Source organism: Cyrtonyx montezumae, unplaced genomic scaffold (genome assembly GCF_038088225.1).
Source record: "Cyrtonyx montezumae isolate F1298 unplaced genomic scaffold, pur_monq_1.0 scaffold_4, whole genome shotgun sequence".
In the NCBI taxonomy this organism is placed as follows: Eukaryota; Metazoa; Chordata; class Aves; order Galliformes; family Odontophoridae; genus Cyrtonyx; species Cyrtonyx montezumae.
Genome location: NW_027072045.1, coordinates 10,847,027 through 10,862,314, shown reverse-complemented (window position 1 = coordinate 10,862,314; position 15,288 = coordinate 10,847,027). Strand labels below are relative to the sequence as shown.

The 15,288-nt window shown below is 35.4% G+C and overlaps 1 protein-coding gene across 1 annotated transcript in view; it reads right to left on the bottom strand.

Moving 5' to 3' along the window:
- Positions 1 to 15,288, bottom strand: part of CFAP43 (cilia and flagella associated protein 43) — a 41,704-nt gene that overhangs the window by 2,449 nt on the left and 23,967 nt on the right. Inside the window, exons 19-37 of the mRNA XM_065746189.1 lie at positions 15,087 to 15,194; positions 13,467 to 13,544; positions 12,733 to 12,858; positions 12,194 to 12,298; positions 11,355 to 11,471; positions 10,226 to 10,435; positions 9,339 to 9,545; positions 8,610 to 8,699; positions 7,782 to 7,859; positions 6,868 to 6,993; positions 6,224 to 6,343; positions 6,035 to 6,142; positions 4,463 to 4,549; positions 4,081 to 4,169; positions 3,460 to 3,667; positions 2,575 to 2,687; positions 1,629 to 1,785; positions 660 to 824; positions 103 to 183 (exon numbers count right to left, since the gene is read on the bottom strand). Of these exons, the coding sequence (XP_065602261.1) occupies positions 103 to 183; positions 660 to 824; positions 1,629 to 1,785; positions 2,575 to 2,687; positions 3,460 to 3,667; positions 4,081 to 4,169; positions 4,463 to 4,549; positions 6,035 to 6,142; positions 6,224 to 6,343; positions 6,868 to 6,993; positions 7,782 to 7,859; positions 8,610 to 8,699; positions 9,339 to 9,545; positions 10,226 to 10,435; positions 11,355 to 11,471; positions 12,194 to 12,298; positions 12,733 to 12,858; positions 13,467 to 13,544; positions 15,087 to 15,194 (2,373 nt within the window). The remainder of the gene's footprint in view (positions 1 to 102; positions 184 to 659; positions 825 to 1,628; positions 1,786 to 2,574; positions 2,688 to 3,459; positions 3,668 to 4,080; positions 4,170 to 4,462; positions 4,550 to 6,034; positions 6,143 to 6,223; positions 6,344 to 6,867; positions 6,994 to 7,781; positions 7,860 to 8,609; positions 8,700 to 9,338; positions 9,546 to 10,225; positions 10,436 to 11,354; positions 11,472 to 12,193; positions 12,299 to 12,732; positions 12,859 to 13,466; positions 13,545 to 15,086; positions 15,195 to 15,288) is intronic.

Below are 15,288 nucleotides of genomic sequence, written 5' to 3'. Positions count from 1 at the left end.
CAACAGTCCTCAAGTTAGCTGAAAAGTCAGCATGGTTTCCTTTTACTAAGGCAGAACAGTTAGGATGTGCCTCTGATAGGAGGTAGTTCATTTAGGATTTACCTTATCCATGACACCAAGAGTCTGCTCCATCACTGCTATGCGGTGGGCAACGTGGCTATCGTAGTTCAGCATGGTTAAAAACTGAGAATTAAAAAGAAAGAAACCAGCTTGTCAAGACTGTTGGTTCTCAGCAATTCCACATTTCTGTAAAGGTAATCATACAGTGTGAAATTTACAAACAAAAGGCAGAAAACAAACAAACACCAATGGATTTCTTTCTCCACATCCCTAGTCATTGGAAATAGACATTTTAAGGATGGTCTTTGATGCTGCAGGAATACTAGAACACACAGCTGTTAAAAAGCTACTATGTTTCAATGCAAATATTAAACAAATTGTTGTGATTTTTTTTTCCAAAAAACCACAGCAAAACACCAAGCTATATTTTTATTTGTAAGGTAGTCTAAGCACGGAAGGAAGCTAAAAGTAGGCAGAAAAGAGGTTTCTGTACATACAACATCCATCCTTCTGGAGTATCAACCCATCAAATTAACAGATAAAAGTTCTGTGCAAAAAAATCACTATAGTAAAAATGTAAACTAGAGAAAATAACTCACTAGCTGGCGATCTTTTGTAATGGGTAATGTTACAATATCCTGAGCTTTCTGTTTCAGGTCTTCTATTTGCATTTTCATTTTCTTGTGTTCCCATTCCAGCTGAAATATCCCCTTGGAGAATTCTTTGCGTTCCACCATGCTAGCAATTTTTTTTCCTTGTTGATCCTGAAAAAATAGATTATTCTTAGTTAACATATTTTATGGATTATGGAATAATTATCTGCAACAAGAAGGGCAAGCTTCCAAAGTTACTAGACTAGTAAGGAAAATATGCCATATTATACACTAATTCCAGTCATTCTAGATGGCTAACTTTTGTGGGATTTTATTCTCCTTTGTGTTCCATGTCACAGCCTTGGATCACAGAACGAAAATTGCAAATAACTTCACTCTCCACCTTCTTTTACAAGAATATTAAGGCATTTTACCTCTACAAAATACACACAAAGGTATTCTGTAGTTGTTACTGAGTTCTTCATCCAGGAGCAGTAAAAAAAAAACAAAAAAAACAACAAACATAAGTAAAATGACAAAGAAAATAAACTTTAATGAGTATGAAAAATTGTTTCAAGTATGAATATCGTTTTCACCTTACATTAAAAGCTGTATTATTATTATTCTTTAATCTTAATGTAACCTAATGTTCAACATGACCGTATGTTTACCATGAGGGAATTTTAGGACTTGTGCCCAGTATTAGACTTGTATTTTCTATTTACAGCATATGTGTAAGTGATGGTATGTCTAATAACTGTTGTCATTTCATTGATCTGAATTGTATTGATCAAACATAAAGAAGGCAGTCTGTATTACTATCTATATATCATAATAAAAGACATTACAAAATTCTCAGCAGCTTTTAGTTTACAATTGAGCTTAAATGGTTTGAACCTAGATATTAAATTAGAGAAAAAACAGTCTCTGAAAGACAATGTTTATTTAAAGAACTTAAATTTCCTCATGAATTACCTTAATATTGCAATTCAGTTCTTCAATAACACTCTTTTTAATGAAAATGGCATCAGCATAATCTGGGATCTCAGTGCATCCCATTTCTACCTGTCCTTGTTTTAGCAAAAACTGGAAAATCAAATTCGATTGATGTTTTATCTTCTCCTCCTGCAGCCTAAAATGACAGAAAACAAAAGCAATGCTTAGTGATTACAACTTGAATATAAAAAAACTTCCATGATTTTCAGAATGATTATGTGAGTGATAAATGCTATGTTCAAGTGGGGCTTACTCTTTGATGCCTTGTCTTTTATTCACTCCCAAATTACTTCTGAGTTGGCAACTTATTTCCATATATAAAGTTGTCCACACCTAGATTCAGTTTAACACTCCAGCAGATGTTCTGAGAGCAAACATCCTCACTGAACAATAACCTTAACAATGATAGCAAAGGAAATGGTGACTCCCAGTTGACACCAATTTTTTTTAATGTAACTTTTCCTGAGGTTTGCTCCTGAAAGATTATGAATATGAAAAATGTTATATATATAAAAAATGGAAATCATATCAGAGAAATAAGGTGTTGTGTCACGTGACAGAGCAGCAAACTCCAAGCAGGTGTGATCACAGCTGCTTCTTTAGGCCTACAAGAGCAAAAATTAACTAGACCAGTTTGCTCAACTATGGCCTTAAAGGCTTTTTGGTACTCACTATATGATACAGCTTTTGAGGTAGTGAGTTTGCATTGAAGACTACGCTGCCATCCTTACTGACATCGTTATTTAAAATGCTAAGTTAAGACTGGTTTCAGCCTGCACACACATGCTGCAATCACACCACACCTCTCAATGATCTTAGCTCTTTTAGATGAATCCTAGATAAAAGAATGCAGCTGTGTAATTCTGCATACAACTGTGATGCTGGAATATTAAAATGTAGCTGAATATAGAAAAGAAACAATTACCATGTGAGTTCTTGGAAAATTTTTTCTATTTTGGAGCTCATCTTCTCAGTGTCATCTAATCTTCTTTGGAGAAAGACCTCCATCTCTGCCAGAATTAGGGCCATCCATTTCACCTGAACAAACAACATCATGACATTCTAAAAATTTCCAACTTCATATGTATGTCAGGATAAGCAAGAAGAGAGAAGATAAGATTAGAAGAAGACATATATGTATAAATGTGAAACCTGATATTTTAGGAATCACAGTAGAGCACATGAGACACAGAGATTAAAGTTCAAATTCTGATCAGAAAGTAATTTATTCAATAAAGCAGTACTTATTCGTATTTCCTTCTGTCTTGGTCAAATGTATCTGTCTCTGGAGATTTCAGATTTCCACCTCCATGCTTTTAAGTTAAACAAATAATCTACTAGAGCTTTCCGGGAACACTCTATTAAGACTTGCCCTTGGTGCTATAGAAGAAAATGGTTATGCATTGGGGCAGATGTGGCATGCTAATGGGACAGAAAGACTCCAAAGGATTATGAAAATAAAATACCTTAATAGTTTTGGGTTTTTTTTCCAGTATCAAGAGAGAAAAAAAATATTTGTTTTTTAAAAATGAACTCATACCAAGGACACAAATATTTCTATCAAACCCTCCTGTGTTAATATGGTAATGTTTGCTCTGAAGGAGAACTAGAGCTGGTTTATTTTGTTGACATTTCTTCTGTTATCCTGAACAGAAGGGACCAGAAGTAACCTACCCAATTAGATGCAACTTATTTATGCTGCCTATTCATTTCACCACAAGCCTAACATTATTCTTGAACTCCACAGAAATTTTAAGTAGTATATACTTCTCGACGAGAAGTATAGTGGCAAAATAAAGCATTTACATACCAGCTGCTCACTCTCCATTTTATTTCGTCTAGCTAGACAAAAACGTTTCCATATAGATGGGTCTAAACCATTAGGCGTGTGCTCAGGATTATCCAGTTCATCCATGGCTTTCATTACATGGGTGAATGCATCTCTGTAATCTTCAGCTGAGACTGAACAGCTTTTTGCACAGTTTGCAGTGTCCGGGTATATTTCTGTCATTACAGTCCTAGTGTACATACACAGCACATACAGTATTTACTTTTTTTTTCTTATAAAAGAAAAAAAAATTTCTTTTCATAAAAAAAGTTTACACGCCACTATGAACATTTCATACTTTTAATCTCTTGTGAAGAAAAAAAGGCAAAACTACATCTTAAACAAAATAAGAATTTATTTATGAGAACTGAGGATTACTTAGATTGCATTTAAAATTTATTTTGTTGCATAAATCAGGAAGTGTAAGTATTCAAAATAACAATCGTTACTATGATAGAAAATCAAATATTGTTAACCATCTAATAAAAAGAAGGCAATCTACCAATGATTAAACTAATTGTGATTTATTTCAGTAATCCAAATGTTATTCATGACACATGGGAAATACTAGTATTTAAACAATTTTAATCAAGGTAATCTTACCTTGGTCGACATTTGTAAAGTTTCAAAAGTTCATCAAGAAAATTAGCAGGAACATCAGCAAACTCCTTCCTAAAATGAGATTCCAGATTCTAGGAGGGAAACAGAAAGCTTCCTTGTCATCACAATGTGATTTTTTAAAAAGCAGCAACTTGCTCATATGTTAGAAATGCAGAATATCATGCTTCAAGAATATTCTTGAGGAAATCTAGTCCATTTCTTAAAATTTTATATGCATATATTCTCCATCACTACTTAATTTCAGTCATTAACAAAGTAAACTGAACTGATCTCATTCTTAAAACAAAGGATGTTCTTCTCATTACCAAGATGCAGCTTTAACTGCTTTATTCCTGAATCTGCCTGTGTTTATTGGGAGTCTCACCTTATCTTGAGCAATTGCATTGTCGTATCTTTCTGTGTAAGACTCGATTTTCCTTTTTGTGGTCTCCACTCTTCTTGCAATTTTGACCTGTAGGAAAACCAGGGGATTTCAATAAGCACTAATGAGACTGACACCTTCTCAGTTCCAGAGAAAGCCTTATGAGCCATTTTATAGAGCAATATGATGCCTTTTTCAGAGGGCTATTTGTAGATACAGCTTAAAAGTGAGCAGGTATGAAATCCAAATATTCCATGAATTAAGAAATTGTGTCTTCTAAGTCTTCTTTTTGTATTTTGAATATAAAGACAAATGATGATATTTGTTTTTAAAGGTATAGATATTTCCTTTTCCTTTCATGTCATCACAGATAAGATCAGTCAAAAATTCTCAAACGCTGTTCAGTGGAGGGTTCTTCACTCTGGAGTGCCCCTACTATTCTGTGATTCTGTGAATGCAATTGCCCTGTTGGAGTGTCATGTGTCAAGATAATAAGGTCATCTGTTTAATCAAGGCTGTTAAATGTTCGTACTTTGCTTTGCTGTATTTGACAGTCTGCATGAACTAAAAGATATGGCAATACTTGGAAAAATGGAAAAACTTAAAAAATAAGATGTATTTTGAAAAATGTAACCTGGTATATGCTTTGCTTCAGACAGTTTTAAAACCAGTTCATCCTATTCAGTGGCAGTGGGCTAGATGTCTACTTAGGAACCAGTCCCTGTAGCTGACATAAAAAGAGCTGCCTGCAGCTCCAACCAGAGTGACCTGCACAAGATGAGTAAGAGGTTTGGCATGGGGAGGCACAGTGGACTCAAGAACACCTCCACAAAAACCAAGTGGGCAAATGAGATAATACCGCCCCATGAGACAGAACCAACCTGCAGACTACACTGCTTGAATCTCATGAGTCAGACAGGTATGGGCAGGACACAGGAATCACAACTGTCAGACAAAAACAGTACTGTGGGCAGTAAGCAATTGCAGTATTGAAATCCAGATCCATTACTTATGCTCTCCAGTCTTTTTGTTGATTGGTATATGGTCTGGCAAGGACTAGTAAACTCTTCAGGAGATTAAATTTGCTGATAAGATTATAACTACTTTGTACACTGGGTATGTTCTGCTTCAGTGGTCAGATACTCATGCTATCACTATCTATGCTTTGAACTGGCAAATAAAGTCAGTGTGGTCCTGAACTACACTAGGCAAGCCAGCAGAAAATGTGATTCCTGTAAGCATTCTTTGTGCTTTTTTTCTGATGTAAATAGCAACACTACTGGTCCTGTCAGCTTGATACTGGATACTAAAAAATATTGTGAATAACAAATGGCAGCATGCCCTTCTCAGTGAATAGCACTTAACCAAAGAATGCCAGATGAACCAAGACAACTAGCTACTCAAAACCATACATGTTTATAGTCTGTCTTATGTACATCTTAAGAAAATGTCACTGGCTCCACAAAATGTCAGAAAATCATTTATAGCTAAATTCTTATTTGGAATGAACAGTTTTCAGAAGAAATTGTATGGCAGTTATACATTTTTTCCTAAGCATTCAAAATGCTAACTTACTTCCTCTTTCTGCTTCTTTACCAGGAAATGATGAAGTCCAGCTTCTCTACTATCCAACTCTTCATCCAGCAGTAAAGAATAAATGAGATTGACAATTTTTAGTTCTTCCTGTGAAAAGATTGCAATAAAGATTATTAACATTCCCGCTGCACAGAGGTAGAGGTGAAAAATTAATGTTCTTGGCCATACCTGATAGACAACCTTCTCTAAATTCACTTTCTTTTCAAAGAGTTTGCACACAATCTTATCAAAGTTTTGTGTTCTTTCCTGGATGGAAGCTTCAAGTTCCTTCAATTCATTTTCCAGTGCCTGGTGAAGGGAAGGACAGGAGAAGAACATATGTTTCATCTGTAAGAACAGACTCTGATAGAGTATAAGGAAGGATGCTGGAGAAGGCATATCCCTCCAACATGAAGGTTTTCTTTTTTTCCCTTAAGTTTTTTATAGTTCTGCATTGCTCCAGAGCCACTCAATATCACTAACTATCACTTTTATGCTAAAAACCACTTCGAAGGATAAATTACATCGTATTATTTGTGTATGGCATCACCAACTCCAGGAACATAACCTGAAAAAAAAACCAATTTCAGGAATACTGATACATTTGGAAATGAAAAGTACCTTTTGTCAAGTGTCACTAGTTGTTATGAGTTCAGACTGCCTTTTTTTTTTTTAAACTGTCTAAGCTATGACTGATGTAAGGTGACATGACCTTTGTTATTCACTTGTTCTTCATTTGTTCTATTTATTAGTATCATTTTAGAAATAGATCCTGACAAAGATCAGAAGCTTTGTACATTAACAAAACCATTCCTTTTCTCATTTTAATTTACCCTTTTATACTTTTCTTTTTCTTCATTGAGCTCTTTGACTTTTTCCTCATATTCTCTGAATATTTTCTTCTCTTGAAAATTCCATTCATCTTCAGGCTTGGACATAAATGAAGGTGGAGGAATATCCTGAAAGCGTTAAAGAAAAATACACTTCAAAAGCAGTCTTAAGTTTCCATCAGTACACTGGGAAAGTAGAATAAACATCAAATTTAACAGAAGGTGGCATTGGTAGCTAAGGTTCAAGCCTTAAGTCCAAGTAACATGTATGTTCTATTTCTCTGGTCTGCTGCTTTTAGTGTATATATATGATGCTGTTTCTCACTAGGTGCTTACAGGAATTTTCTAGTACATCTTGTAAAAAAACATGTATGGTATACTCAAATATACTGTTTGTCAGTACAAGATACATATTTTCTGTACAGGTTCCTAATTTTAACTGTATGCTAACTCCACCTCTAAGAGCAGTTCTAATTTTGTGAAACAGATCAATCCTAGGAAAAGCACGTGGATCTGCCCTTTACATTTTCTGTGACACTAATTTAAAATCTTTCCTTCTTTTACTACTCTAATAACTTTCTTTGCTCTATTAAATGGAAAATGGTAAGACCACAGCCATGGGAAATAGACTCTTCCCCCCATAAAACAGTAGTTACAGTGACAATACTAGATTAAGTTCTCATAGTGTTCTCCACTGTGACAGGGACAGGTGTTGATGACCAAATGCAGGCATTAGAGTCGCACAGACTTGAGTTCACTATATGACTTCTGCAATTTATCTAGACATAACACAATACCATAATTCTACAATTCTCTTAACTTCTTTTATTACTCAGATTGGAATTATTTGCTAGTTGAAATTCACATTTACTTAAATAGACAAGTTGCCTAAATGATATGGCAGAAACATAGCTTACAATTTTCAAGACATCTTCCTTCTTGACTTCTAGCACTCCACCCATCATGTCATTAAGAGCACGTAGTCTTTCATTGTCCTGAGAACAATGAAAAGAATATACATTTAAAGAATGCACAGTAAGTGTATTAGTTACAAATTTTGGGAATTGTAAGAGTGCAGTTCACCTCTAGAACATCAATAGGATTCTAATGTGTCACTAGTAGATTAACACTCTTTGAAGGTGTGTGTGAAATACACTAAAAGTCTCAGGATGATAATATACAAAATAACTTAGTAAAACTGCTATTTTGGCAGCTTTGGAAATAGTACATATGCATAAACTACTCCTGCCCAGCTGGCAGGCTGGATGAAGGACGTTGCAGTGCCAGTGTCTCACTGTCACTCTCTTTAGGGGCTGGAACCATCTTAGGCTTTTCACAGATGTATTTTAAAGCCACACAAAAGCATTATGATCATATAGCAATCTCTGAAGAAGAGAAGTCAGAGAATCTCAACCACGCTATACTAAGCTCAAAGCTCTTGACTAAACAGCAGCATACATTTAGAGATGTCTCCAGTCCCGAGTCTCCCAGTATTGTTGTTTTACATTGCTACTAAAGTTAGTTGTTAATAACTGGGAGCGTAACACCAAATCTTTTCTTCAACCAGCTGGTCTGTATAATCCGAGAGTAAATGATAATAAGACAGAAAAGGCATACTTCATTATTACTTATCATTTTTACATTTATTCTGCTGTACTACATTACTGGTATATTGCAGTGCATTAGTAAATAAGATAAATGAGTGACAATGGCCTGTTCAGTACAAAGGATGCTACTTTAAGTACCTGAGCAGCAAGGTGTCTTTCCATTTCAAGTCTGATCAGCATTTCTGCTTTCTCTCTCTCTTGTGGAGTCAAGTATTTTTCAGCTTTAATCTGAAAGAACGAAAATCATGTCCTTATCAGAATTCCAAACCTTTTCTTCAAACATTATCAGACATGGACTAAGAACATTTAGAAAAATGATGTAAAGACTTATTAAAGACTTTGGAAATTTTAAGCCCTACTCTATGATAATATACATCAAGAACAAAATTGTTGTTTAGAACAGCTCCAAAAGCTATATTCAAAAATGCTAAAATATGAACTACATAATTTTTACTGATGTTAGTCATGTTTTGAGCATTTATTTATTATTTATATATAATCAATTTTATTTAGAAGTACATTAATAACTGAGATTAGGGACTGAAGGAAAAGCAGAAAAAATCTCACCTATAACTTATTCCTGCCATATTAGTTCAAATCTTAAGATAATGAATAGGGATAAACTCTATCATCATTTATGAATGATTAAAAACTTAATTCAGTATTTTGTTCATTTCAGTTACTTATTAGGGGTTTTCTACTTAAAAAAGTTAGGGAAGGGAAGAAAAAGAGCCAGAGGGGTGATTTTAAGTACACAGACACAATCTGTTTTAATGCTTTTTCAATAAGAACACAATGGCTAGAAATAAAAAGAATCAGAGAACTGTATTTGTGTGGGTGAAGGTGAAAGTTTTATTTTTCGGATACCTCTGAATCTTGAACAGTAAGCACTTGCTCTGGATTCTCATCAACTGTAAGACTTGGCTCCCACACTTCCACTTGGAGGTCAAGTTGTGCCAAGATTTCTTGGATCCTTAGGTTTCTTTCTTTAACTTGTGCTATCTCCTGCTCCTTTTGTTGAGCAACTATGTCAAATTCTTTATTAAAAACAGTTTTCACTTTGTAAATGATGTCCTGAAATACAAAAAAAAAAAGTGCAAGCTATTTTTGTCTATACAAGCTCTTAAACCTGTGAATAAACACAAAAACCCTCAAATTGGATTACCAGTTTCATACACATGTTCTTCTTCCAGACTTAAGCTGGTAAGTCCACGCAGTGGTCTTCAGCATTTTTATCAGTGGCATATACAGTGGGATCAAGCATACCCCCAGCAAGCTTGTAGATGACACTAAACTGAGATGACACAATAGAAGGAAGGGATGCCATCCAGAAGCTTGAAAAGTGGGCCCATGGAAGCCAAGTGCAAGGTGTTGCACTTGGGTTGGGGCAATCCCAGATATGTATACAGATAGGGAGAAGTCACTGAGAGCAGCCCTGCTGAGAAGAACTTGAGGGAACCTGCCACATCCCTAGATGCATTCATGCCAGGTTGTACAGACTCCTGGACACTGTGATATAGCAGGTGGCAACTCTGCCCATAGCAGGAGGATTAGAAATAGATGGGCCTTAATGTCCTTTCCAACCCAAGCCATTCTATGAATCTATAATGAGCCTCTACTACACCATGTGCCATTACCAGCTTTTATCACAGTGGTTCAGAAATCTGTGCAACTCCACTGTGTAATATAATTAAGCCCAGAATCAGACCTGTCACCTCAGTGTGAACCAACAGAGTAAAAAAAAAGTAAGTCACCTTCAGTAATACTATCTGATTGACTTTCTGCTCCCTGGAGTGCAAGTCCAGTTGGTTGTAAAGGATAGATGTGTCTGCACCATACTGAGAACTTAGACTTCCAACCAGGCAGCAAGATGCATTATCATCAGCCATAACTTCTTCCATCTTCTCTTCTTCTTCTTTAAATAGTACAGTCTCAGTCTTAGTCTCAACAACTTTACTCTGCACCTGAATATTACAAAAATAAAACTGTATTATTTTGCACACAGTCCTGTGGTACACATACAAAAATGTTCTAGATGTTATATTCAGCAATTTAGCCTTGCCCAGAAATCAAAATAATATGTAATAATGATCATACCTAGAATACTGGGTCTCAGTTCTGGGGTTCCACAGCACAAAGAATTACTGGAGCAAACTCAGTGAAGAGACACATACAATTAGGAATTTGAAGTACCTAACATATGAGGAGAAGCTGCGAGAGCTGGGATTGTTTAGCCTAAAGAAGAAGATTCAGTGGAAATCTTATTGATGAGCATAAAACCTGATGGTGGAGACCAAACACAACAAAGCTGGACTTTTCTCAGAGGTGTCCAGTGAATGGTCAAGAGAAAATGGTTGCACATCAAAATACAGTAAACCTAATTTAAATACAAGAAAACATTTCTAAAGTGAGAGTTCCAACATGGGAACACGTTGCCCATATTGGTTATGGAAACCCAGGCTTGGAGATATTCTAAAGTTGAATGGACATGACCCAGAGCAATTTGCTTGGAGCAGGAGGCTTGGATTAGACGACTACCAGAGGGCCTGTCCAAACTCAGCTACTCTACAACTGTACATTTGTTATGAGAAAAGCACATTTAATCTTTCAATATATTTTTATTCGGACAATTTCTACAGCAAGAAAATTGAGCTTAGAAAAGAACTCCTGTAAAGAAGGATTAAGATGCCTATTCAGAACATCCTGATCTGAAATGCTGCTCAGAGAGGTTGCATAGTCTTCTATGGAAGTATTCAAAACACACCAGGACACCTTCCTGTATAACCTACTTTAGGGAGCCTGCTTTAGCAGGAAGGTTGGACTAGATCTCCAGAGGTCCCTTCCAGCCCCTGCAATTCTATGATTCTATGAAGAGATTGTAACCTTAAGATTAGCTGCTTCAATCTTCCTTAAGTGCAGAACTTTCTCCAAAGTTCTCAGCTCTTCTTCATCACGTTTCTTCAGGGGATAATTCTTCACTTCACAAGCTATATGGAAACACTGTATAAAATAAAAACAAAAACAAAACAATAAAAAAAAGCAAAGTAAAAAGGTCTTCATGAAGTACCCATCAATTTGTTCAATACATGAATGCTAATCAGTTGCAATGACTACAGAAAATCTGGAATAAAACAATATAGACACTATAGTAAAAAAAGAAAAAAAACACACACAAAAATCCCTTGCCTTTTGGGTAGTGAAAGTGTTTGATTTAAATTTAAATGTTTTTTCTTTTTTTCTTAAATCCTTTTAACAATTTATGGGTACATCCTCTTTATCCAGAGAAATCTACCAGAACTAGATTTTTGTAAAATGACTTGGTTTTTCACCAATGTTCAGATAATTCAGTATAATTAAAAACTAATGTCCCTCTACTCAAAAGAGGCAAAATCAGTGTTAAATTTTGCTGTTACCTTCTGAGTAGTGGAAGTCATACCAAGTACACAGAGAAAAATAATATTTGCAAAACCTTTAGGACAACTGTATAAAAATATTCTCTGAGATCAAGGAATTAAGGCATTACTTATTTGTGCTCTTATCAACTTTGGAAGATAAAATTATCTGGGCTCAGAGAAAATGAAATATTTGCATGAGCCCTAGGAAGAAGTAAGTTCTATACACGCTATACATAAACCAGACATGTTATAAAGCTATTTAGCTTGTCTCTCACCTAAAAGAATCAAAAAACTAATGCAGAAAATCAGGTGGAAACCAGAGGTTACCTTAACTGCCCGTCCTTTCACACTCATGGAATCCCAACACTCATGTTTGATGACATCTTGCAAGTAGCAGTTGGCCAAAATCTCCATTTCAATCTTCTCCCTTGTCTTTCAGGATAAAGAACATAGAATAACAAGATGTGGTGGAAACAGGTAATTCATATCAAGTTACTGAAAAAAACATAACAAATCAAAACAATTACTAATATTTCATTACATTGGATTATCACAGCTACCTTTCCCAAACCTTGAATCACATGATATTGAAAGGAATAATTTTAAGAACTTCAGGAATGTTCCCAAGGACACAGTGTCAGAATTACAATTACTGGCATAGACCATAATCCAATTAGCAGTGTCCGGATAAACAGCCCCACTTTCTTCAATAAGTGATTTAAAATACTTTTTTTTTTCCTGCTTCTCAGTAGTGAACAGTGATTTTGAGACCAAAATTTTTTTGCTCTTCAATCATTGTTTTTAATTTTATGGGCTGGTTTTAAAACATTCCCCCACTGCACCCTGCCCCCACCCTTCTATCATACCCTGGCCACTTCTTGTTCAGCCTCTGCTTGTGCTCTTTCCTGCTCTTCTATATCCAGGTTGAACTCCTGCTGTCCCAGTTTCTCAATGTCTGGCAGCTGTTCATTTTCATGCATCATTTTCTGAACCTTATTTTATACATAAGTGTAAGAAACAAAAAATAATTGAACATGAATAGAGATGCTAATGTTAACTGCAAAACTTAATATCAGAGAAGATGATTATAGGTAAAGTAATAATGCCTCCTATTTATTTCTGTGGAAACTAAAACAGATGCAAAGAACACAATAACACTACCTGACAGAGCAAAATCTCACAAAACACTCTTTTTCAGCATAGTCATCAGTCACCATTAGAGAAAATAAGACACAGGAAACAGGTAGGAGAAACGGATCTTATCACTGAGTATAAATACATTATAAATATAGGCTCTTTTTGGTGGTACCTAGTGGCAGGACAAGAGGCAATGGGCACAAATTGAAACACAAGAGGTTCGAACTGAAGTTTTTGGTGGTTTTTATTTTATTTTTCCCTTATCCTATGAGGGTGACAGAGTACTGCAACGGGCTGCTGAGAGAGCTTAAGGAGTCTCCATCCTTGGAGATACTCAAATCATCTGGCCTCTAACAGAGCACTGGAGCTGGCAACCATTAAACAAGTGGTCTTAAAAAAGAAAATACTAATAATAATCAACGACAAACTCGTTAGGGAACCATCATCCTTTCAAGAAACTCACAGTTTCATGCAGCTTCTTAATTCCCATTTGAAGCTCTTTCTTCTGGTTAATAAACCTCTCAGTCTCTTCTCTAATAACCTAACATACAACAAATATGTTGTTGAAAGACACAACAACAAGAAAAGGAAAAAAGAATATTGAAATAATCTAAAGGAACATTATCTGTACAGAAAAGAAAAAGCCAGAGGAAAATGAATGAAACAATATAATGCTAATTCACAGAATGATTCTTAGAATTGCTCAAGAGAAAAATTCTACAACCAGGGCACATTGTAAACTGGTTACACAGCAGTAGAGCTTAAAATATGTAAGAAAGACGTAATCACAAGTGAAACAATTACAGACACATTGAACTAAGTAAAGCCTACTCCAAGAATTTGTTAGGTGTGATATATTCCTTAGATTTTTTCATTATCACTAAGCACTTTAAGTGGGATATATAAATCTGAAGTAAATAAACATCTGTTAGTCATTTTCAAAGCAGAGAAATTTTCTTTGCTGCTACATCTTGATTCCTCTCTTAGGGAAAATCATACTATTGCTCTCCAAATCTGGAATTTGCTTTCTAGAATAACTTTACAGCTTTATGTAAGATGATGGCTACTGACTCATGAAAGTAGAGTATGAGTCTTACATTGGATGGATCCCATCCTCTAGAAGTCAGATGCAAATTTCCTAAATCAATAATAAGCATCTTAAGCCAATCTAGAACCATATTGCTACCCTTTAAACTTTGCTTCTCATCACCTGTACCCAGATGATACTAATATACACATCGAAGTTTTGCAGATGCACAGTCAGATGGATTTATCATAAAAAAAAATTATAATGCAGAAACCAAAACATGAGTGGTGACATCTAAGAAGAAACAAGAATGTACGCCTGGGAGTAAGACAGAGAAGATTCTGCTTTCAGAGGCAGTATGTTTTGGTTTGATGTCAGCCACTTTTGAAACTGCATCATAATTTGGAAGGTCATTTCTGAGATACCTTCTGAGATACAGAAATTAATGACATTTTGTATCAGGCAATTCTTTTGCCATCTTTCAGCCCCAAAAGCTGAAGAAAATGCTCTGGCTCATGTCAGAAAGAACCTGATAGAATCTATAAAATCATATTTCTGAATAACAAAAATCTATGTTTAATACAGGCTCTCAAAGCATTAAATCCCCTCTCTACAAACTGATACTTTGTGCATTTTTACTTATATACACTTATGTCACCATTAACCTGAAATAAATCCCAGAGGTTTTTTTTTTTTAGCAATTCATGTCATACTGTTGACTATTAGTTTAATAGTGCTGTACAATTAGTTATTATGGCCTCTGAGAAGAAGAGAACACCTTCCTGGTTTCAGGTACTGATCTTCTATGCAACATTGTGACACATTTAGACGTAAGTCTCTTCATAAGTTTCTAAAGGGAGACAACTTTTCTGATTATCAAGTTTACTCCATGTGTAGAAATGGTCCTTTGGACTTAAGAGCTCCTGTTTTTCCTGTGTGCTTGCCTTAAAATGCCTTAAAAATACCTTTAAATCTTTAGAAACTACATTCATTTCCAGCATATAATTTGGCACTTATAAGAGCTACTGGCTCGTGAAAACTTGAGTATGAAAATACCTTCTCTGTCTTCTGACCTAACCAGGTCATTTCAGTAGTATTGTCTGAATGCATACTTGTGAAGTTTCCATCTTCTGTCACTGCTGCACTGGAAGGTTCAAGTGGTGACTTCCGGAAACAAAGATAACAATTAATCTCAAGTACTTAGAGAACAATAAATAAAAGTAAATAATGCACTCACACTGCACACTGGAAGCAACAC